Source organism: Scomber scombrus, chromosome 20 (genome assembly GCF_963691925.1).
Source record: "Scomber scombrus chromosome 20, fScoSco1.1, whole genome shotgun sequence".
NCBI lineage: Eukaryota > Metazoa > Chordata > Actinopteri > Scombriformes > Scombridae > Scomber > Scomber scombrus.
In genome coordinates this window covers 9030608-9054333 of record NC_084989.1, presented here as the reverse complement: position 1 = coordinate 9054333, position 23726 = coordinate 9030608, and the positions used below count along the sequence as shown (strand labels likewise).

At 39.9% G+C, this 23726-nt stretch overlaps 2 protein-coding genes across 7 annotated transcripts; one reads left to right on the top strand and one right to left on the bottom strand.

Annotated features, from left to right (window-relative positions):
- Positions 1 to 1559: 1559 nt before the first annotated feature.
- zfhx2 (zinc finger homeobox 2) lies at positions 1560 to 22295 on the top strand. Of its 4 annotated transcripts, XM_062441551.1 has the most exons (7): positions 1560 to 1898; positions 3838 to 3997; positions 4111 to 4280; positions 12395 to 12553; positions 13878 to 13938; positions 14353 to 18566; positions 19186 to 22295. In XM_062441551.1, exons 1-7 carry the CDS (start codon positions 1617 to 1619, stop codon positions 19621 to 19623), a joined length of 5484 nt encoding a protein of 1827 aa, XP_062297535.1. In that variant the 5' UTR covers positions 1560 to 1616; the 3' UTR covers positions 19624 to 22295. The 4 variants fall into 4 exon arrangements, with proteins under 4 accessions (XP_062297535.1, XP_062297537.1, XP_062297536.1 ...); XM_062441553.1 differs by lacking the exons at positions 1560 to 1898; positions 3838 to 3997; positions 4111 to 4280 and adding an exon at positions 10050 to 10125; XM_062441552.1 differs by lacking the exons at positions 1560 to 1898; positions 3838 to 3997; positions 4111 to 4280 and adding an exon at positions 10624 to 10757.
- On the bottom strand, positions 6237 to 9330 carry thtpa (thiamine triphosphatase). Of its 3 annotated transcripts, none has more exons than XM_062441635.1 (4): positions 9249 to 9330; positions 7787 to 7856; positions 6975 to 7475; positions 6237 to 6857 (listed from the first exon to the last, which is right to left on the bottom strand). In XM_062441635.1, exons 2-4 carry the CDS (start codon positions 7854 to 7856, stop codon positions 6757 to 6759), a joined length of 672 nt encoding a protein of 223 aa, XP_062297619.1. In that variant the 5' UTR covers positions 9249 to 9330; the 3' UTR covers positions 6237 to 6756. The 3 variants fall into 3 exon arrangements, with proteins under 3 accessions (XP_062297619.1, XP_062297621.1, XP_062297620.1); XM_062441637.1 differs by having other exon boundaries at positions 6975 to 7472; XM_062441636.1 differs by having other exon boundaries at positions 9239 to 9296.
- Positions 22296 to 23726: the final 1431 nt, after the last annotated feature.

The following is a 23726-nucleotide window of genomic DNA, read 5'->3' as shown; positions in this document are numbered from 1 at the left end:
TTAACACACATGAGTATGTCGCTTTGGATAAAAGTGTCTGTCTAATTAAATTGTAATAGCGTTTCATTTGACATCATGGACAAGGCTGCAGGTCCAGTGACCCATGGAAGCTTATATACTTAGGGGCCCATTTAAACCCTCATGTGACCAGTATTTGGGTCCTCATTCGGTGTATGCAGTAGCACATCAACATCGCTATCATGATGAGAAAACAACACTTGACTGTAATAATGGATGGCTGTAATCAAATGACACTGACAACTAAGAGGCTATATATGGCACTTGTAGGACAGGGGGCCTCTGAAACATCTGTGACAAGGGGTTCAACATCTCATGGCCCCTCCATGCTTGACTTCCATTATGTAGCTCCTTTGAAACAATCTCATCAGCTACAGTTCCTCTGAATTGCATGGTTGGACTACCAGGGCCATAAACCACAGGTTAACTCACTGTGTGTCACTTGGATTACAGCGATTTCAATAAATGCAAATTAGCTCTCCAAATTTTGGTTGTGCACCACTCAGTCTGATGCTCTGACTCGTAGTTCAGTCCAGTTCACATCCTTAATGTCCCATGAGAGGAAATAAGTTTTGCAAAGCAGTATAAAAACACCAGAACACAATAAGACAAATAAAGACATTAGAAGTGCTTGCACTTTTTACGCAATTCAAAAAAGCAAGGTTAAGAGCAATAAGACTGATTGAGACAAGAAGTCAAAACCAGCAAAAAGAATGAACTATTTTTTAGTTTATAATGTAAATATATTGAGTATATTTTGGATAAAAGAAACACAGCATATCTGGGGAAGTCAATGTCCTATGTTTAAAGGCAACATATTGTTGTTTTGTGTAGCCTGCAGTAATAGTCTGCAACGTGCAATTAATGGGTATTTGGAAGTGAGGGGTCACTTACACAATACACAGAGAGCTGCACAAACAGGGGGGATAACAAGCTAATTTTTGCCCCTGAGACACTACAGAATATAAACAGACTTGTTTCATTGGATCTTCCTTGTGAAAAAAAACTCCCATGACTATATGATTAAATAATTCAATAAAAAAAACAACAACCTGCCGCTACCTAAACATGTAATTGTCACACATACCTAGGATTGATACACTTTAAAACCTGATGTATATAACCTTTGCGCTCTTTGTAAAATGATCTGCCATAAATCCAATCACTTCTCTTTACACAGAAACCTTTCTTTTGGATAGCATGCAAACACTTACAGATTACACTTAAAATTCTGTCATTCAGCATATTGCACATTTGTTTTTAATAATTGCAAAATATTGATGGATGGTGGCCCCTAACACTAACACATTGCTCACCACACATACTTTCCAAGATGGATAAACCTATACTGTACAGTTGGGGGAGGGGCTCCTCTAGAAATAAGTTATGTCCACATGGCACTGCATATATTTGTGACATCACAAAGCTTGAAGCCAATCATGACTGAAAATGCAAACACTGTACATGCATATTACACAAGTACCAATGTGGAAATGTGAAACTTCCAGCACACAGTAAACAGTAAAGGTACTTTGGGGGAAAGCAGTTCGAGTGGAGCTTTTGGTGTAGTGGTTATAATCTCTGAAACAGCTGAAAATATGACAGACTGTGCTGTTTTGGGATGCAGACCAGATCCGAGAGCTTCCATTCACTACTTACCAAAGAACCCTGTGCTGAAACAGAAATGGCTGGATTTTATTTACAGACACCGCTTGAGCAGACCGTCAAATCCTGTGGGAATCCGTATCTGCGGCTCACATTTTACTAACGACTGTTTCGTCAATTTCTTTCAAAGGTCGATGGGTTTTGCCAAGAAGTTAATTCTGAAAACTGACGCAGTGCCATCCATTTATCCAGGATACCCAACATGGTTTCAGCATGTGAGTATTTGCTTTATTGGCCGAAGTTTCAAACAAATATTTTCCTCCGTGCAACACTGTCTGAGGCGGGGTGGCTTTCCAAAGTGTGCGCTAATAGCAGCTAGCTAGTTGGTGAAGTCTACATACAGTGTTTTTAACCACTTGTCACCGAGCTTAACGAACATGTAAGCGACCAAATGTCCGTCTCTTGTGATTTAAATGCAACTACTTTTGATGCAATGACTCGCTTGTGTCACGTCCCAGTTTAGCAGTGAGCTGTGGATGTGGAGAGAGGGTTGTGGCTGGCTGTGTGTTTTGGAACGGTGTCTGCAGCAGAAGCGTAGTACGTGGCTGTGACGCAAGCGCGTTGGTAGTGACGTGCTACGTATTGATTAGGACGCCTCTGTAACAAGCAAGGCTGTGTTTGTCTGGAATAATCTGTGTATTGATATAGACTGGGAAAAAACCTGGTTAATACCCAAGATTTATTATTTAAATGAGGCCAAGATTGTCTTAAAATATTATACTTATATTATATTATAGTTTTATCCAGTTATTTCAGTGATTGTTAAACATAGGCTACATTTTTATCTTGTTTCTGTCATCACAAACATGAAGCAACAACTCTTTTTTGGGACTGTACATTTAGTCAGACTCAGTGGTAACTTAACTCAATTCAAACTCAAAATTGAAGTTATTACATTTATTTATTTTGCTGATGAAATTCCGTCGAGAAAATATGCGCTGCTAATAATCTTCTTTTTTTTTATCAGAAAATTTCCATACACAGGTCAGCAAATTGGCAAAACAGAAATCCAACTTTACTGTCTTCATGTGCTACTTAAAATCCTACTTGGACACTAAAATACCTCACAAACACTAAAGCTGTGAAACCAGAGCCTTATATAACGAATTTTATTTGTAATTTATTTCATTTAATTTTGTTTACATTTGCTTTCTTATTTTTATTTCTTTGTTAATGTAATAGGATCTGACGCGACCTCAGGCAAACATGCGTGCCTTGTTACTATTGTAACATCCATAGTGTAAATTAAAGTTAAAAAGGCTGTGATCCTAAATCAAATATGTGGTAATGAACAAACCCTTGTAGAGAATAATATTCCCCAACTCCCCAAATGTTCCACAGATGTTCTTCTCTCTACGGTGACTTGAATTGGAAAAAGGCTGTTGGAGAATACCAGACAAATATTGTATTAACAATAAAATTAGAGACGTTTCATTTCAAAATGTTTTGTATAGTAGTATATCATAGTATATCATGTAAAGCACATCCTGGAAAGTATGAAACTAAAAATGAATTATTCTCCTGATTGCAGTAGTCTAAACAAAGAAACAATTTTCCCATTGTATGTATTCCAAAATATTTTGGATTGATACACAAAACTTTATATCTAGAAAAACAGATCATATTTTATAGCAGTGATATTTTCAGTTATTTTGGAAATAACTCAATGGACCAAAATGTTCATTTTTTTAATCTAACTTATCATAAATGTTTGCAAATTCTATATAAAATGGATCAATAAACAACACATTTTTACCTTATTTGTAATTGATATTCAGTTCTGTAATCAAGCCAAAAAATAGAAAGATAAAATTGGTCTCACTTATCCTTGTCTGTCTGGTTTATTATACAAAGCAAATTATTATACAAAGCAAACAGGTCTGCTAACTTATCACTCACATATCATCAAGATTCAAAGTAAATCATGTTGTACAAATTATTGAATAAAACTATTAAATGAAGGCTGCACTGAAGTACGCTTTCAAAATCAGACATGTTGTCTCAGCAGTCTGTTTACCACAAACGATAAATAAAGGTGGGTGAAAATGGGAAAAAGGTTCAAATGTCTTCAGTCTAACATTGTATTGACATTATCAACATCTGTATTGATTGTAAATGTAACTACAGTATTGTTTTGTTTTTGTCTTTATGAAGGGGACAGCTGGATTATGCTTACAAAGAGCAGATGTGGCCTGTCAGTGCAACTCAGTGGTCGTACATGAAATCGGTCTCCAGTGTAATCTTCCTGTGATCAGGACGAGGACTGTGGGGACCCAGCTGTCAGACCGGAGACCGGTATACAGGAGAAAACTGGGTGTGTCTCTCTAACGAATTATGCTTGCTCTGCTTTTAACAATGCTCACAAATATAACACACACATTCTTTGGAATATAATGGATTATTGTGTAAAATGTGTGTCTATCATAGGTGTCCAGATTGAGCTACTCACAACAGCCGCTGCTGTCGGTACAGAAGAGACTAGACTAGCAGAACAATATGTCGAAGGTTTGATTTCAACCTATGAGAGACCTCCTCCATCTCCTCCACCTAATTGGTCACAGGCTGAAATTGAAGATGACGATCAATGCGTGACTGTGGTAACTCATCTTTTGTTACAAGTTTCTGTCTCATGAAAGAATCACGTAATGTTGTCACCGCAGTAGTCCTGGAAGAGCGTGAGCATTTGAATGAACTTCTTTTAGAGACTAAATCAGACAATGAAATTTTGCTCTTGTTAATCAATATACATCATGGGACAGTCATTAAGGAGACACCACATAGATTTTTGTCTACTCCACTGAATTGCTAAGAGAAATTACCTTCTTTAATCGAGTTGCTTTGGTTAACCAGAGTGACATTTATGGCACAGCTAGTTCTGTAATGTTCATCTCCTCAGTCTTAACCCATCACTGTAATTTCACAGACCTTCCTCTCTTTCTAATTATGGTTAAACGTCATGATTAAGTTACTCATTTAATGAGAAGAAAATGTTTCTCTTTCTTTGTATTTTTAACATAAGAAGATACTGGAGGAATCGTTTTTCTCATGATGGGAGCTGTTATTGCTTTTGTGAATTTAGAGCGACTCTGCTGTGAGTTGCATCGACTACATCCTGCAATGTCTGCACACTAATTACAGTTTCATGTATGTTGCTTAACAAGAGCAAAAGACTTAACCAATTCATTTACTACCTCTGTAATAGAATACCAGCAACACTGCTTTTAACTCGTCTCATTATAATGATACAATTATTGTTGTTGTAAAACGTTTAGAAAACTTAATAACATTATTTCCTCATCACAACTAAATGCTTTGCCATGATAACACAACATAGTTCTTGTATAGTAAAAGGGAAAAAAATGTTTTGGTATCAATCTCCGTTCTGCACTGCTGAATTTTAGGGCGTGACTGAAATTTAGTTCTTGTTGAGAAATATGCATGGAATTAATATAAGCATGCGAACGCTGTGTAGGAGTTAGTCAAGTTTGTTGCTGTATAGAATACACTGGGAGAGAGCCATGTTTGTTAGCTAAAGTGACATTTAAGATGTTATTTTTTATTTGAGATGGAGCTCACTCATTCTCATTCTGCTCTACAAACCCCATCTGCACTGCCGATTTTTGGCTTTAGGTCAAAACAAAAATGGGAAACACTTTGGTTTAACTAATGTAATATTAATGAAGAAATGCAGTGGTCCTAGAAAGACATGGAATTCACAAACAAACACTACACCTTCAATAATTAACCTGTACTTGCAAGTGAGTCTGTGTGAGAAGCCAAACATCTAACTTATTCCTTTACTTCACAGGAAAAGTGGACAAAAGCTAAACAGATTTCTACAAAACACAAACACAACTGAAATATCTAAAGCTGAAACGATTAATCACTTAACTGTTGTTTGTATGTTAGCTGATGGAAAAATAATTTATCATGGCCCATCGTTTTTCAGTGAACATTCCCTAGTGTCAGCCTCTCAAATGTGTGAATTTGCTGTTTTTCTTTGTCTAGTCATGTGTGATAAGTAATAGGTTTACTATTTTATGACATTTCATAGACTAAACAATACACTGATTAAAATGATCACAAGTTGCAGCCTCTAAAAATATGAACAGTTTACAGTTGAAATGCTGAACTCAACCTCCAAAACTTTGGAAATGAGTCATGTTAATCAGATTTAGACGCTTTTCAGAACTTTTCAGAGCTGACTGTCCAAATCAAACAATTCATTCCTTCATCATGTACAAAAAAGTAGTTTAAAAATATAATCATAGCACACATTTGTGATTGTAGACTAAATTATTTCTAATATATATATATATATATATATATATATATATATATATATATATATATATATATATATATATATATATATATATATATATATATATATTTTTCTTTTTTGTATTTATTTCTTTCTTTGCAGCCTTAAAACTGAACAGGTGACAGGTGACATGCTATACCCAATTTCCAAAGCTTTGGAAAGGAGTTACAATGTCATGTCATTATGTTATTCAAATTTAGACGCCATAAAGAAAGCTGCCAGATTTCATCATTAATCATCGCATGAGTATTTATTGTTATTCTCACATTGTCCATGTTACAGCCAAAAAATACATAACTGTAGGGACACAAAAAGCCTAGTTAAATTAAAACAACAATGAAACAGCATGAAATCTTTCAAGGGTCTTTTGCTGTTTTCTGACTCAAATGTCTTGCGATCTGGGCTCAGTTTGAGTTGTGCAGATTCATAAATTCCACAGTTCCCCCTCACAGTAATCTTAAAATTTAGCATTTTCAAAGATGTGACAATTATTTACTGTCAGAAAAAAAACAATACAGCCAAAAAAAAAAGAACAATTATAAACTATCCTTGTAACACTGTTACAAGATTTTTCTGATTCAGTGAAATAACAGTATATCTCTGTTCAGCATTAGGTGCCTTTAAAACTGTAAACAATTATTTTCTTCCAATAAAATTCATTCAGCTTTTCTCATAAATAATACCTCCGTTTTACAGATATGACTATGTACACGTCAAAAACCATTAAGCTGTCACACATAGAATATCTCTTACAAAACATGTGCACTCACTAGTTTTTCATAGTGCTCTGGGCGATTTCTTTTAAGGTAAATATGCATTTTTCCCTCAACTCGTTGATGTCCAGTCAGACCTGTGAAGAAGAAGCAGAAAAGAAGGTCACAGAGCTGCAAACTGATATCCTACTTAATGAATAGAAAACATGATATTGAATGTAATAGACGGCTCAGCAGTTCAGCTTTGAGCTCACCCAGCTTCTGAGCTGTTCTTTCAATCTTCTCCAGGGCGGACTGCACATCTCCTCCCTCTGGTATGAGGACCTCTATCTCTCCCACGTGGTAGCCAAAGTCAGCTTGGTCTAGATCAATCTGCACCCCCTCCTCCTCTAAAGTGAATGACCGTCGCACTGTTGTAAACTCTGCAAAGCATACCAGATTCATTATACCCAACCAAGACTCATCCTCCTGTGATGAGATTTTCTCTGTTGTTTCACTGTCCACGTCCTCTTTGATGACCTCTTTCACTCTCAGCTGAATATCGGGCAGATTCGTTATCTCCTTGTAGCGACTACACAATGCAGCGGCTTTAGATTGTTCCCCACTCGTCTCCTCTGTCCCGTTGACTGCTGTCGTCGGGCACTTGAGCTCCCAGCATCCTTTACGCTTACGCAGCCACATGTCGTTCAAAGTGAGGTCAAACACTGGAGTGTCAAAGTACTGATCCTGAAACTGCCGCTGACCAACACACACTGCTGAAAATAAGAAGTGGCAGGAAGAGAGAAACAGTTAAAAAATAAAAAAAAACTGACTCTTGCATAAAAACTACTTTCAGCTCAGATATCCTAATGAGGCTGCTACAAATAATTAAGCTTCACTATTAACAAGAGGCAGATGGCCAGTGTCACTACGATTACAGAGCAAACCACATCAATTAGTGTCATTAAATGTTTGAAAAGCTTTTCAGTGACTGGTTGTAAGTCAGTGTGGATCACAGCATCAGCTAAATGCTTCTATTCTAAATTTACCCATGCGTAAATATGTGGGAGGCAGAATGAAGGCGTACCCCCGATCTCCTCCAGCGTTTTCAGAGTGTCAGCGTTGCATAAAAACTTTCTCTCCACTTCCACACTCATCTGAAATGACACAGATCAACACCATCAGTACTTAATGCCTGCAAATACACCATAATTCACCACTGACCTACTTTGAGACTGATTAAAATGTTTATGGTAAGTAAACTAATTGGCGGATGTAATTTCTTTAAAATGTGCTCCTTTTTTTTAATGTTGTTTTCCCAAAAATTATAAAACTGCCTTAATACATACCATATAGCCCAGCACAGGTTGTAAACCTTCTGGGGTGTTATGTGGGTCATTGTAACTGCAACAATTGGGTTTTAATAGCTGTATATTCAATCCCTTATAGTATTTTGATATAGTATTACTAACTTGTTTCTATGTATTCTATGCATGTTTACCTAACGGTGCAGATTAACTATATACAATACCCAAGCAGCACTATACTTTTGCAAAGTTTTGAGGTGCCATGTTCTTCCACTTTTTGCTACTTGGTTTTCTACATCACAATTTAGAGTGAATTAGAACAATTACAACATTCAAGTTACTTTGTAGGTGAATATAGCCTCTCTTATAAATTGTAATGCATAATTCAGCTGCCAAATGAAACTGACTTTAAATACTTCAGTAGTCTATGCTTCACTTTTTTTTTAATGATATTTTTTTTCATATTGTTTGGCACTTTTTTCTAAAATGATACACTGCTTCAATACATACTGATACAGGTTTGGAACCTGTGGTGGGGTATAACCACGGGTTCTAAACCGTCTGGGGTTTGATGTTTTATTGTAACTGCAAACAATTGGGTTTTATGAGATGAACGATAGACTGGTTCTATGTATCTAATGGTGCAAATTAACTAAGTACAATACCCAAGCAGCACTATATTTTTGCACAGTTTTGAGATACTGTGTTGTACTTAAATACTGTCACTTTGTAGTTTTCTACATGACAATTTAGATTGAATTGGAACAACATTTAATAGCGTTTTTTTGTAGGTGAATAAAGCCTGTGGTCTAACATACAACATCTAATACATATTTCGGCTGCCAAATGAAACGCTTACTTTTGATATTTTAGTACATATATGCTCAAAATACTTAACTTTTATCTAAAGAAAATACCTAAATATTTCCACCATACTGATTTTAACTTAGCCTGAATCTTCTTAGGGTCGTTAAAGTCTTGATCTTATTTACTTGATTTATATGCGTCTTTTTAACACAACACACTTTTTAACAGTCGATATTTTGTTATTCGATTATATTACAATACAGCAGAAGCTACAGTCGCACCTGTCCTACCATTACCAGTCTAACACGCGAGTCATTCAGTGAAGCTGCCGCTGCTGCTGCAGGTCACGCATGAACTACAATTGAAAAAACACCAAACTGAACAGCGGAGCTTCTGAAACAAAGCAGACACGTCCAAAACCGCACCCTCACACACCCTCCAAAGTCACGGCGTTAAATCCAGACAAATCGGCATGAAAGATTGAGCGGCAGAGCAATCCGAGCAGCCCCTACACGTCAGCAGAGTTCATTTTGCACAGGCGCAATTAGAGACACCTATTAGGGTATTCAGGGACATCACATCCTGTCCCAGTAACGCAGGGGCATACAGATGGTGCAGTTTTTAATCCCCCCCTCGCTGCATAAATATTTCTTCCACATACTGAACGCTGTTGATGTGCGCCACACCTCTCATTTGATTGAAAAAGGGATATGTAATTCGGGGTGGGATGGTGCTGAGTGAAGTGAAGCCTCCTGCAGTCACGTCTCTATTATTCATCATTAATTAACTCGTCACACTCGATCCAAGTTGGCAGAATGAGGACTCGTTTATTTATTCACCTTTAATGTTAAAAGGAGGATTTGGCTATTAAAAATGATTCCGATCAATCTAAGCATCGACACACTTATGAAATAAAATAAATATATGAATCATGTATCTCTTGTTTTATCTATATGGCTCAATCAGTAATCGGTGCTCCGGCGCACATTAATAATCTCTAATATCTGCGGGGTTACATAAGGGATTTGATAGCCGTGTCTGTCCCTTCTGAATGTCAGCAATCAGCCTTGGGGGGAGCTGTGGTCTGTTTACTAGAGGGAAGAGGGGAAGGAGAGAGGGATAGGGCGAATGAAGGGAGGGGGAGAGCCGGGGAGAGAGAGAGAGAGAGAGAGAGAGAGAGAGGGAGAGGGAGAGGGAGAGAGAGAGAGAGAGAGAGAGAGAGAGAGAGGGCAGGCAAGAAAACTTTTCACTTCTGAGGAGCCACAGAGGAAGCGTGTGTGTGTGCGTGCGTGCTGGAGCGGCGACCATGCAGGTAAAAAAAACGCGATAGCTAATTGCTCCGAACTTAATTAAACGACAGTCGCGAATTAATTGTGCTGATTTGAGCGTGGTGTTAGAGGAAGGGGGGAGGAGGAGGAGAAGAGAGTGGCCTGCGACTGATAGAGGATCGAGCAAAAACGACGGCTTGTGCCCCCATACTAATCCGATCCCTTATAGAAATCCAACATTAAATCCCAAACTTTTTTCCCCTGCCTCTCTCCGTCTCTCTTTCGCCTCGCTCTCCTTTTACCTCACACACCACCCCCATCGTCGAAAAGCAAACCGCGGCGCACGTACTCGCCGCTTTTTTCTGCGCTTAATTCTTTCGCCAATTACGGCGTGAAGCAGTTAAAAAAAGGCGAGTTTAAATGGCCATGTGTTGCACCTTTTAAGTGTTAAAGGTATGGATTGGAGTGCCAGGACGCGTCAAAACGGGGTCTGCTGGGCGGCGAGGGAGGAGAAGGAGGAGGAGGGGTGCGAGTGTTTTCCAACACATCTGTAAACGGAGCCCACGTTCATTAATTAAATGGCTTTACTCCGGCTAGGCCTCAATTTGCGCTGTTGAGCAGCAGGCGGCGGGCGGTGCAACACTAGATGCCCGATTGGCAGCCCACAATCACAGGGGTAAGGAAACAACTCGAGGCCGAGGTCTTTAGAGCTGAAGCCTGGGGAGTGTATTTTCTCTCCTGGGTCAACTCAGTCGGTGTTATGAAGCTTCACTTTCCCACCTGGAGCAGGCAGAGTTTGTAAAGGGGGGAGCGGAGACTATAGCCAGTTGGAGACACTTTGAGGAGCGGTTAATTATCTCTGCCTGCTAACAGGCTAGCTAGCAAAGTGACACGACTGTTAATGGCTTAACCCTCTGTTGTTTTTTGGGTTTATTAATGCGGCGACCGTCCAGCTTTAACCAGCCGCCTGCTCTGTCTTTTGCAGTTTGGTAGAAGTGTCTGCTTATCCCTGCTGAATTATATACAGTAAACTAACAGCTAACCAGCATTTCAGAGACACCACTGTAATGCGACGGTACGGAGAGGGGGGGGGCTCCTAAACCTAAACCTAGCTTGCGAGCTAATTGATTCATCTCTGGTCGGCATAGCTAATTAGACTGCTCATTAATTAGCCAACTATAAGTAGAGATACGTCAGTCGAGTTATATCTTGGCGTTTAATTATGAACCTCGTGATAAGCAGCTTTTAAACACGACATACTCTGCAGATATAGACTTGTTGTCGAAACATTATCTGGTCATATTACCCCCGCTAGCTTGCTAATTGGCATGACGAGGAAGTGGGGATTTGAGCTGTGTAGGTATTTCTCCTCATGGGCATGCATTTGCTGTCTCGGTTGCATTATGAGTCATGAATGCTTGAGGAAAAATAGATCGAAGCTGCATGCTAAAATCTTAACTAATGGTTTGATAAGACTTTCATAGCACTGCATGGGACTAACAGTTATTTGATCATATGTCGAGCTAATGCAATATGACCACTGATCATATTCAATACATCAGCCACATGGTCCTTGCGTTGATTAAAAAAAAACAAAAAAAAACAACTGGGAGGAATAGTCAATATACATTTTATTTTTTATGTTATGATTTGCATTGTTTTTTTTGGAGTGTGACCCTTGAATGTTTTGTTATCTCATGTTATATTTACATGTAATATTAGGTCAGTTTGTTAAAATGAAATAGGTTGCAAAGAGGTATGAAAGCATCCATTTGGATTTCACAACAGTGCCATGTGGAGCCTGCTTGAAAGCATTTGGTGATGACTCCCTTTTACATTTCAAAGGTGTCATTTAAGTAATTGCATTATTGTGTAATTTGATATGGTCATTGCAGGGAAAATAGTTGTGAACCTCACTCCGAAACATGGATAATGTTGAAAACGAAGTCAGAAATGCAACTTCAAAGACCTATGAGATACAGATCTGGGATCAGTTTTGCTGTTAAAGGACATGACTTGCCTATTGTTGTGAGCATGTTAGATAGCTTATGATTATGAGCTCAGGTTGTTAAACACAACACTGCATGATGAGTACAGGTCTACTATAAGATAAATAATTAACAACTGATTGTATAATTTTATCTTGTAGCTCCCCTCTTTATCTCCATATTGCATTCCTTCACAAAAATGTATTTTCATTCCATTTCCCCCCCTTTCTCCTGTCTATAAAATTCTTTATACATCTTTGGTGATAAATATAAAGAAATGTTGTTAGTGGGTACAATTCTTTAACAGGGATTTTTATCTTTTTAGGAGGAGTCTGGAGAGAAGGTGAGCAGTGAAAGCAATGGAGCAGCTGAGTGGCTGTGCCCCCTGTGCCAAAAAGGGCAACCAGACAGATCCTCCCTGTCTCTACATCTCACTAAGCAACACAGTGTACTTCCAACTTGTGTCGACAGACTTCTGGACATTGTAAGTATGGCTGTGCAATATGTTGTATACAGACAAAACATAAAATTGTCAGTGTCATAATCTTTGTCTGTGTTCACATGGGTCTTTTTCCTCCACACTGGTTATACTCCCTGAAGGGTAAAATATTATTACTTTTGGTGATAAATTATGTGCATCATATTTAAGTAGCCCACTTGTTGCTGGCTAATATACAGGGGTTGGCCAAAATAACAAACACCCCATAATGCAATGCTGTATCCCTGAGGTAAATACAAGTTTGGTGTAGCTTATTAAGTTTTTCTTTTTCTTTTTTTGCATTAGACTCTGAGATGTTGACTCAACTTTATGGCCCTCCATTTCTGAAGCAGTAAAGTTGCAAAGGGCTTGAGAGTTGATGTGAGACCTACTGGGGTATTGGTAACAATATGATGTGATGTGGCAAGTGGAGAAGTATCAAAATCATGGGTAACATGATAAAATGGAGAGAAACTGCTTCAGCAAAGACGAAAAGTAGCCACAGGTAGAATTGGAGCAACATTTCTTGTCTTAAAACGTATAACAAACACACACTTCACCGAATCCGTATTTACTGCTCGGCTGATGTAAATTGCAAAGTTCTGTTAACAAAACAACAAATTAGTAAAAGTTAATATCCTTCTACGTTCTTTTATAAGTAGGTAATAACATAGGTAGGGACTTCTTTAGTTATTTAGCTGTTGTTCAGCTGAAATAAAAGTACAATGGTTTTTTTCCAACATACATGTCCTATTAACCTTATTAAAATCCTTATCCAACGAGCCTCAGCATAACAAAGTAATATTGTATGAGATAGTTGAATGACTAGATAATTATACACATAGTTTATTTATTTCTTCACGATTAGTTGTTTGAGCTGTAAATTAAACTGTGCTGGGTGGTTGTATTTACTTTTAACAGTGTGCGATTCAGTGTCCATTATATTTATGAGTTTGAATATTTCATTATTTAGATTAATCCGTCTGAAAGTATTTACTGAGTAGTCATCATCTGAAGAAAGTAAGCACTTAACTGAACAGACTATTTGAAGTAGGTCCATAACAATTTACTATGTAAAGTGTAAAGAAATGGAGGGAATTCCATTGGTGGATAAACTGATGAAAGACAGCTACATTTATGCCTGTAGGGTAATTTGCAAATTAAAGGCTAGCTAGGATTGCAATGTGTAATATAACCACACGTCAATGAGTCACGCCCATATGTTGTCAAAAGCTACATAGCATTCAGCTCATCTGAAAGGCGCTGTTGCAGAGTTAAATTTTCTCTGGGACTTTTACTGACTCTCCCTTGGTTGATTTTCTTTTAACAGGCTGTTCTAAAACAGAGTGCCAGCGGAGGGAAAGAGGACAAAGGTGCTCTAAAGTCTTCAGGTCAGCTTGAAAAAGACTGTTCCTTTCATCTGCTTTTTATTATTAAAATGATAAAAGATAGAAAATCACCAAATTGAACTTACATACTGTACATGCCCTTCATTGTTCTTCTAATAACACTGTGTACATACTTGTTTTTAGCTGGACAAGCCTGAATTACTTATGAATGGATTTATATTATAACGAGGACCTTTTTTTTTAGGCAATGACGTGGTGTTAAGCATATTTTAAAACTCCATAAAGAAATAATACAATGACAGTGGAAAATTGACCTAATACAGGTTTGGAGGGTGCAGGTGGGCACTAAGGTTGATGGTTCTGGCACAAAATTCAGTATGCAAATGTGTATCTCTGTTATCACTAAGTACCTCTTTTACTGTAACATAAAAGTTGGATATATATCTGTTTTTTCAGACGCTGTATTGTCACAACTGAAGCCTGCTGAAGACGTCAGTTCAGACCCCTGCCAATCAAGTGAGCGTTCAGACGCTACCCAGACGCTCAGAGACAAAGAGATGGAGGAAGAGAGAATAAATGAACAGGAGGGAGGTGAAGCTGAGCGACAGCCAGAAGAGGAGGGAAATAAACTCACAGGAGCCAAACAGCAAAATGCAGCTGAAAATACAGAAATCCCAGACGCTAGTGAAAAGTCAGTTGGTAAAAACAGTGTGCCAGCTGCAAATAACACCCGGTCGTTCAAATGTAATGCTTGCCTGGAATCCTTTCCCAGCAGAACTGCCTTGAGCGTTCATTACAACTCTGCATCCCACATTCAGAGGATGACAACAGGCTCTGCAAAACAAGGTGGGGAAAATGATCTCCAAAATACTTCAGTACCTGTCCTGTCTCGGCCATATATATCAAACAAACCCTACCAGTGTGCTATATGTCGAGTCTCTTACAATCATGCCATCACCCTCGAGAGCCATATGAAATCCGTCTTGCACCAGACCCGCAGCAGAAATGCTGGTATCGTTGCAAATGCTGCAAACAGTGCAGTGGCCACTGGTTTAGGAGGCAGCGTCAACAGTGCTCCAAACACTGTAGTGAGCACATCTGGAAATGGAACCAGTCAGTTAGTTACCACCACCAACTGTGCAGCTCCTGGGACCTTGATGGTGACTACTACAAAAGCTGGGGAGCAGATCCAAACAACACAAATGGCTCCCTCTCTCCTCACATCCCCTGTGGCCTCAGCTCAGGCAGTTTCAGCCTTTCTCACCCTCCTCACATCTAGTCCCAACACCCTCTCACACTCCCTCCTCCCCTCCTTGTTTGCGGCCGGTGCTGCTCCTGGTGCCGCCGCGACTCAGCTTGTGCCTCAACCTCAGATGGTCATGCCCTTGATCTTGAATGGGCTCCAAGCCCAAACCCAGCAGCACCCAGAAAACCAGCAAGGCCAGCTCCTTACCCAGTGTGTGCCATTCGTAGGTCTCAGCACAGCCCAGCAAGCCCTCCTGACCCAAAGACTTAACAGCTTACAGAACCAGTGGCCCTCTACAGGACTAACTACAAACATACAGTCCTGCCCGGAAGAGCAAAAGCAAAGTGTAAACAGTGAGAGAGAACAGGAGAAGCAGGACAGTGATGGTACAGTTGAAGAGAAGGTCTCAGATCAGATCAAGGACAGGGTTAAGTGGACTACAGTGAACATTAAAACTGAGAAAGTTGAGGAAGAGGACAGTAGAGAATTTGCACAAGATCTTAAAATAGAAAGTAAGGTGAAGAGTGAGAGTAATGGAGACAATGGGAAGGCACATAGAGATGGCACAACAGATGGAGAGAGCTCGACTAATCAGATGGACCTGGAAGGTGATAAAGCATCTAGCCTGAATCTTTCCCCAGCAGGCCCAGAGAAGAGCCTCCACAATAACAACCTCTCGCCTTCTGCATCTATGCCCAGCAACTCAAGCCTCAGTCCTTTAAATTTGAACCTTACACTTAGCCCTGATTCAACTCCTCAAAAGCCACATTCTGGCACTAGCCCTTGTGGTTCTCTTGGCACCCCAAAAACCAGCCCGAGTACAAATGCCTTAACTAACAACCAAACTCGGCCCAATTGTAATACAATGGCATCCATTTATCCAGACCTTCCAGTGTTGTCAGAGTTTCAGTCGGAGGTTCTTTGGGCGTTCTTTGAGTCACGAAGTGAGGCTGATGCCGCAAGTCCTCCCCGTGAGGACTGTGAGGCGCTGGGAAGAGAGGTAGGGCTTTCCGAAGAAGAGGTGCGTAGGTGGCTGAGCCAAGCCCGACATGCTAAACAGAGGCAGAGGGCAACAGAGATGCTAAACCTGCAAGGCTTGGCAGGGTTCACAAGAAATGCTCAAAGTTCTGACAATGACTTTGATGATGAGGAAAACTCACTGATTATAGCAGAAGGTGAGGATGACGCAGAAGCTTCAGGTAGTCAGGCAATCGATCTGTCTAGTACAAAAGGGAAGCGCAGGCAGAGAGATTTTGGAAGAGAGGGTCAGGGAGATTCCTGTCTGACTTCTGACTCAGAAAATGAGGTCTACACCTCTGTCATTGTTTCAGATGAGGAAAGTCAGAATGGGTCTTTGAGGGAGGGTCCTGAGAGCCCTGCTAAAGATGAAACACAGCGGGAGGTCCATGGTGACAAGGGGTCAGTTGGAGGAAAGGTCTTGCGCTCCACAACTGTGTTTCTCTCTGATGCAGAGGATGAGTATGAAGATGAGGAGGTGGGAGGGGGTCCAAGATCCAAGAGAAAAAAGAGAAAGGGGGAGTTTGAGTGCGATGAGGTGGAGGTGAAGAAGGAGAGACAGGACCCAGATGTTGATCTTGAGTTAGAGGCCCAAGGGGATCCTCCAAGCTCACAGTCCCACTCCATGGACCAGATTCCAAGTGGCGCTCTCCACACACTTCCTCTATCTCTCGCTTCCTTTTCCACTCAGTTCCTCAGCCCTTATGTCCTCTCTCTTACTCCATCAATGGTTGGAGATGGGAGCAAAGTACCCATCTTTCCTAACCCACCAACCATCACACGCTTCTCCAGCTCTCTTCTCTCACAGACTCTCTCTTCACACAACCAAACTTCTCACTACTTGTCCAATGGTGGTGACTGTGAGTCTGCTCTGGATCTCAGCATGGGGAAAAACAATTCAAAATCTGCTACTTCCTCATCATCTCTGGCTGATAAAATTGCAGCACAGAAGGGACAGTTACTGGATGGGCTTGGCCTGAGGCCCACATCCAAAGGTCTTGTTGTCGTCCAGGTTAAACCTGAATCTGTTACTGCCATGTCCTCTTCCAACAGCAGTACGAGTCTGGTCAACTGCAATAACTTGACAAGATCTAGTATTTACATGAGGGCAGCAGAAAAAATGAATGCCACGTTATTAGAAAGGGAGCGAGAAAAGGAGAAAGAGAAGGAGAGGGAGCAGGATCAGCAGCAGAGAAAGTCCAAAGGAAAAAGGTATCGAGATATGCGGCGGTCAAGGACCATCATTCAAGCTGAACAACTTGACATACTGTATGGCTGCTATTTCAAAGACCCAAACCCTGGGAAACATGAGTTTGAACAGATTTCTGAATGGGTCCACCTCCCAAAGAAGGTTGTTCAGATTTGGTTCCAGAACATGAGGGCGAGGGAACGCAAGGGTGAAGTCCGATTCATCAGTGACGGGACCCTGGCAGCAGTTGGCAAGCCCCTCATCAAATTTACTTGGCCTCTTTCCAAACCTATATTTTCCAACAAGCCTGCTGGAAACAATACTGGATGCATCACAACTACTCCAATTGTGCGCACCCTCATCAAGACAGAGCGAGATCCTGTGAAGGAGCTGGGAAAACCAGCTCTGGTAAAAAAAATAACCCCAGTTCCCATCAAGCCTAAGGAGTTTGTTTCCTCTACCACAGTCTCTCCTGTGAGCAGCAGTGCCTCTGCAGTGCCAAAGACCAAGCTCGAAACCACCAGCAATGTCACTATGGTCAAAGTTGCGCCCAAAGTCAACCCCCCTGTCCTTTTACCACCACCCAAGGATCCCGTCCCCATTGCCCCACGGCCGTCCCAGAAGCGTAAGCTAGATGAGGAGAGCGAGGAGGAAAAGACTGATGAAGAGAAAGACCATGACAATGAGATGGGTCCTGCACCATGGACCACTAACCGCATGGTACCCAAGCTTCCCTCAACTCCTATCAACAACAGGCCTTCTGGCACCACAGTGGTGCCACAAAAACAGAATGGGCTTAACTACTGGACTCCCAAAGTCCCTATTAAGATCAACACCTTATCGAGAGAACAACTGGCCCTTCCCACACACACGACTCCTCGTACCATCCCCCCTCCTCCCACCCCAAGCATTGCACCAGTCAGCCCGAATACCCCTAGTTCTGCCAAAGTGGCCAGCCCATCCACCCCGGCTGTAGCTAAATCAGGTCCAACAGAAAACAGCTTTCTGATCCACTCATCCAGCCGTAGGCCACGCACACACTTGTCCTGCCTACAACTGTCCATTTTGCAGTCCTGTTACGAGACCTGTGCCCACCCTAACGCCCTGGAGTGTGAGGCCATTGGCACCGAGCTCAACCTGCCGCTCAAGGTGGTGCAGATCTGGTTCCAAAACACCAGAGCCAAGGAGAAGCGCTGGAGACTGCAGCAAGAGAAAATGGTAAGTTGGCAAGTAGACTTGTATTTAAATATTGAAGTTGTTTAGAAAGTATAATAAAATGCACAGCAAGATACAAAACGCAGACTATGAACTTTATTTTATAGACATCACATTGTGGCATTGGTTTAAACATTAATTTGATTTAGTAATTTTACATTTGCCATATTGTGTCAACCTCTCAGATATTTGGATTAATGATGTCATTATTGATTTCAGCTATAGTGCCCAATTGTGTAAGTTTTTATTTTCAGACACCAAAAAAAAAGATAGTTGAAGATACTATAGTTGCAGTCAACATACAGCATTTTAAACATGGCATCTTTGTAGTACTGCACGTATAGTTTTGTATTATTTATTATTATTATTATTTTTGTATTACTGTTGCCTTTTTTGAGTGCTTGAAATACTGCCAGAGAACGCACATTGTGCTGTCTCTGTTGTAAAAGTATAATGACAGTCAAAAGCAGACTAAAGTGCTAAACTGTGGTTATAGGATGTATATAGATGGCTTAAATGTTGTCTGGTTTAGTCTATGACTGTAAATACAAATGATATGACATTAATTGTATTCCCTCTCCTCCTCTTGTCCTCTCTATCCACCCCACCTCTCCATTCTCAGTCACCTCTGTCAGGTGGGAAAGTGGACATGAGCTCAGGAAGCTACCTGCAGTACAACGCTCTCAAAGCCAATCGTCCCATTCTGCCCAAACCCGTTCAGCTGACAGTTACTGATCCTCCAGCTTCCCCAGTGGCCGGCCAGTCTGTGCCAAAGGAGACCCTGACGGGCCGCTGTGATGCCTGCAACATCTCTTTTGAATCCCGGGCTGCAGCAAGAGACCACGTCTTCTCCCCACGTCATCTGAAAACCCTGAGAACCACTAACTTTGGTCAGCCGCCGACGCTCGTCAACAAGAACGGAACCGCTAACAGCGGACCTGGCAGCACTGTGCCGAGCCCGCAGGTCTCTCATTCCACTCAAGTAACCAGCTCTGGTGCTGGTTCTGGAGGGGATATGATTATTGAGTCGCCTCCACCGACGGCCACCAGCAACAGTTAAAGACTCAGATCAGGATTGGTCTGCACACTGACTATTCTTGGACCCATTTGGGCTCCTCAGATTTTATTAAACAAATTTGAGCACTAATCCTCAAAAGCTAATATTCTTTAGTTTTTGAAGTTGGCTCTCCCTGCACCCGCTATCCTTTGCTCAATCTTCACTGACTCAATATCCGTTAATCTGTAGAGTTCACTTAGAATACAATACAACAGCAAACTATTTCCAGGCTGCTTGTTACTTAATCAGTTGCTGTCTGATAAGTGATGAACACATCTCAAGTTTCCCCTCAGTCCTCATACACTTCACCCAAACTTTTTGGTCCTAACCCTGTGGTTATATGTTACCTTCCTATAATTTGTAAAGGCACTCAACTTGCCATGCTTGAACTGTCCTCCCCTAAAGACTGATGCAAAAGTGTTTCTTCTTTGGAAGTGGCCGTTTGACAGTGGGCCCGGAAACACTTTTTGGGATGACAACACAAAATACTCACATTCATAACTCCCACTTTGCTCCTGTGGAATTGTTTTTTTCTTATGCCTACTTTCACTTCTAGGGTGGAGATTGCCTGGATATAAAATTATTGGACTGAACCATTGGGAGTGGAAGAACTGGTATTAATTGTCACCTTTTTATTTGCTACAGAGTGTGATCTGAAGAGTGTTGTGTCTACTTATTTGGGATATAAAAGAGGTACTTTAGAGATAATAGGGCTGTTGAATTGTCCCCATGTACATGTTCATAGTTTTCATGACAATCCAAATAGACAGGGCAAAAAGAGAGTCCGAGGAAAGTAGAATCTTGGCATACCGCACTTTGACACATTTTACATTGTTTGAAATGTTTTTAAGCATTCTAATGCAAGTGTCTTTTTATGGAAAGATACATCCATGCATGCTGGATGCCTTAATATAAATCGCGTGAAATAAATTGATTTTTTTGCTAGTCTAATGAAACATGCTTTAGGTGTGAGCATAATATTGTGCAAGAAGCAGACATGGGGATATAAATGAAGAAGAGCTCTGTTCCAAATTGCTTTTACGTCATTTTTTGGGGGGGGGAAAACTCTGAATGTCGTATTCTGTTCCTAGAACATAGCAAATCCTGCCTGTAAAGTTGTCAGCACTCTATTGGCCAAGGACTATAATTACTAACAAACTTGCTTTTGCGACAAATCTCTTTGATCCTGTGGATTTCACTTTCTTCCCCAAATGGTGTATATCTCATTTTGGAATGCAGCTCTTCCGACCCGTTGGGGTAAATAGATGTTTTCACCTACTTTTAGGTGTGTTGAAAATATGACAGCCTTAAGAGGAAACACCACCAGGTATATGAAATACAAGCCCAGGTGATCCTCGTAAAATGTTTGTGAATTAATTTCATCCACATCTAGCACGGAGGGTCGGGCCGATTTAATAAATTTTACGGTTTTTGTTTGCCATGAATACTGTGGATAAGACGGGAGATTTAAGTACTCATTTTATTTACGTCAGTATTTATACCAATAACAATAGAAGCAATTTAAAAACTGGTATAACTGATTTGTATTTAGGTCAAAAAGCCAAAAGTCTAGAAATATCAAGAGACCAGGGCTTAAAATGGGCTGTTTTCTGTCCCCCCGCTTCCCTGTTTTGTTAAGTTTTGAAACAGAGTTACTAATGCTGATAATGTACGTGCTGTGAAATGAGATCTAATATCTGGAAACTAAGACAAGGGAGAAAGTTGAGTATTCCTAGTATCTGTAAGGGATTAATGGATACTCAAATCTAGGAAGCAAATTGGGAAACATGAAATGTGTTGACTGAGAGCTAATAAGATGGTGCTGTGTTGAAGGACACTTAACATACTAAAGATGTTTTCCTTCAATTTAAGTTGTATATTAATGTTACTATTGATAGTTTTAACAAAATGCAAAACTAAAACATGAACTTTTTGTAAAGGAAATATATTAAAATAACTGATATTCCAAAGTAATCCTCCCTTTGCTTTCTGTCATTCAAAAACCAAAAAGCAATCTTGAGGTCGACAGAGAGCAGGAGAGGTGTTCGCAAATGCAAACTGTAAAGGACATCCCACGGCTTGACACTTGCACTAGTCCACAATTTTTGCACAAGCTACAGACATTTCAAATGAACACAGCCATCAACGCAACATGAAACGTCACTTGGTGTGGTTTTTGAAACAAGGAGGGTGACAATGTCCTTTCAAGAGTTAGAATTTGTACTCCTGTTGGAAACTGTATCTTGTGTGTAAAGCAAGGACTGGAGTGCTTGAAGCTCAAGACTGGGATTACACACACCCACACACACACACACACAGACACGGTGTTGCACTGTCCAAACTAGATAGGTTTTTATGGAGATCTGCTTTTTATTCTCTTACGTTTCATTGTCACTTTGATTATCACTATTGTTATAACTGTACTACTACTTATACGATTTATCATTACTACTCATCACTGTTTTGATTATTATTGATCCATAATTGTTTTAAATGCCACCTCTCTGCTCTGGTATTCCTATGAATATTGAACAATAATAGTGGCAGTGTTGTTCTGAATTGTTAGATTTTTGATTAAGCTTATTTTTTCCTCCTCACTTGTACCTGCCTTTTTGTGTTTGGTCTCCATTATGCTTTCTTTGATATACAGAAAAATAAATAAAATCAGTTGAACAACATAACATCTGTCTTAATCACAGTGGAACTTTATCACTGAAGTTTGAAGACATCCTCCAGACATGTTTTAAGATGTAATAATTTGTGTCTGATATGTTTTTTTCATAAAAAGTTGAATAATGTTAAAATCCTTAGAAACAACATTTGTTCCTTCTCCCTCATTAAAAAATGACACAATCTATAAATATGCAAATATATTTTAGCTGGACACAAGATGACTCCTACTTCACTGTAAAGTCCATTCTCTATGTATGTGCACTGGAGGCTCCATGTGGTGGTGGAAAGTAACTAAGTACATGTACTCAAGTACTAAAAATACAGTTTTGAGGTACTTGTACTTGAGTATTTCTCTTTGATCCAATTTTATACTTTTATCTCCACTACATTTCAGAGGGGAGGCATTCTTTGTACTCCACTACATTTTTTTGACCGCTTTACTTACTTTTCAGATGAATATTTGACACAATGGATACAACAAGCTTTTAAAAAACAACACATTGTTTAACATGAAATCAGTGGTTTCCAACCTTTTTGGCTCTTGGTATCCTACAAAAAGCAGTGTGTGGTTTGGGTCACATTTCAGATGTCTTAAGTTGTTAACAGTTCCACTAAATAGTGATAGATTTTTTTTCCCTCTAAACTTCTCACATGGTTTCATTTCAACAAATGATCTAGTCTTTCACCATAAATCTAATGTTAGATGGTCCAAAAATGTAAAACAGATTTGTGTATCAGAACTAACTTTTCTCTCCCATTAATCATCTCACGACCCATCATATTTATCTGGTCACCTTTTAGAGGGGCCTGACCCCTAGGCTAGGAACCATTGGACTAAATTAGCTTACATAAAGTAGTTCAAACTAGCTCCACTTCCAACAGGTACCACCTAACATGCTGCTGATGCTTCAGTATTAATAATCTAATGATCTCACATATAATAATATACCAGTTAGAAGGACCAAACCACTACTTTTACTTTAACACTTCAACTACATTTTGCTGCCAATACTTGAAGTATAATTTTTTATGCAGGACTTTTACTTGTAATGGAGTATTTTCTTTATTTTTAACTGAATATTGAATCAGGATTGGCTACCAAACTATTTGTGATGTCACAATTCATGTATATAAGCCTGTCTCTTAAAATTGGATTTTCCATGAGTTTAGAGAAACATATGAAAACAGCCGTCTGGTGTATAACTCTACACATATATCATTCTGCACAAAGATGGACTTTAAATAATTTATCTCATCATTCTGTCAACTTGAGCTTTTAATACAAATGTTGCTGAGGTCGAAATGGGGGTGTGGGGGAATTTAAATGAAACTCAAATGTGCTTGGACTCAATTTGCTGAACAATTAGCTTTTACCAGTGTGCACGGGACCTGACAGGGATATTTGATTGACAGAAACATAATCCAATTAAAAG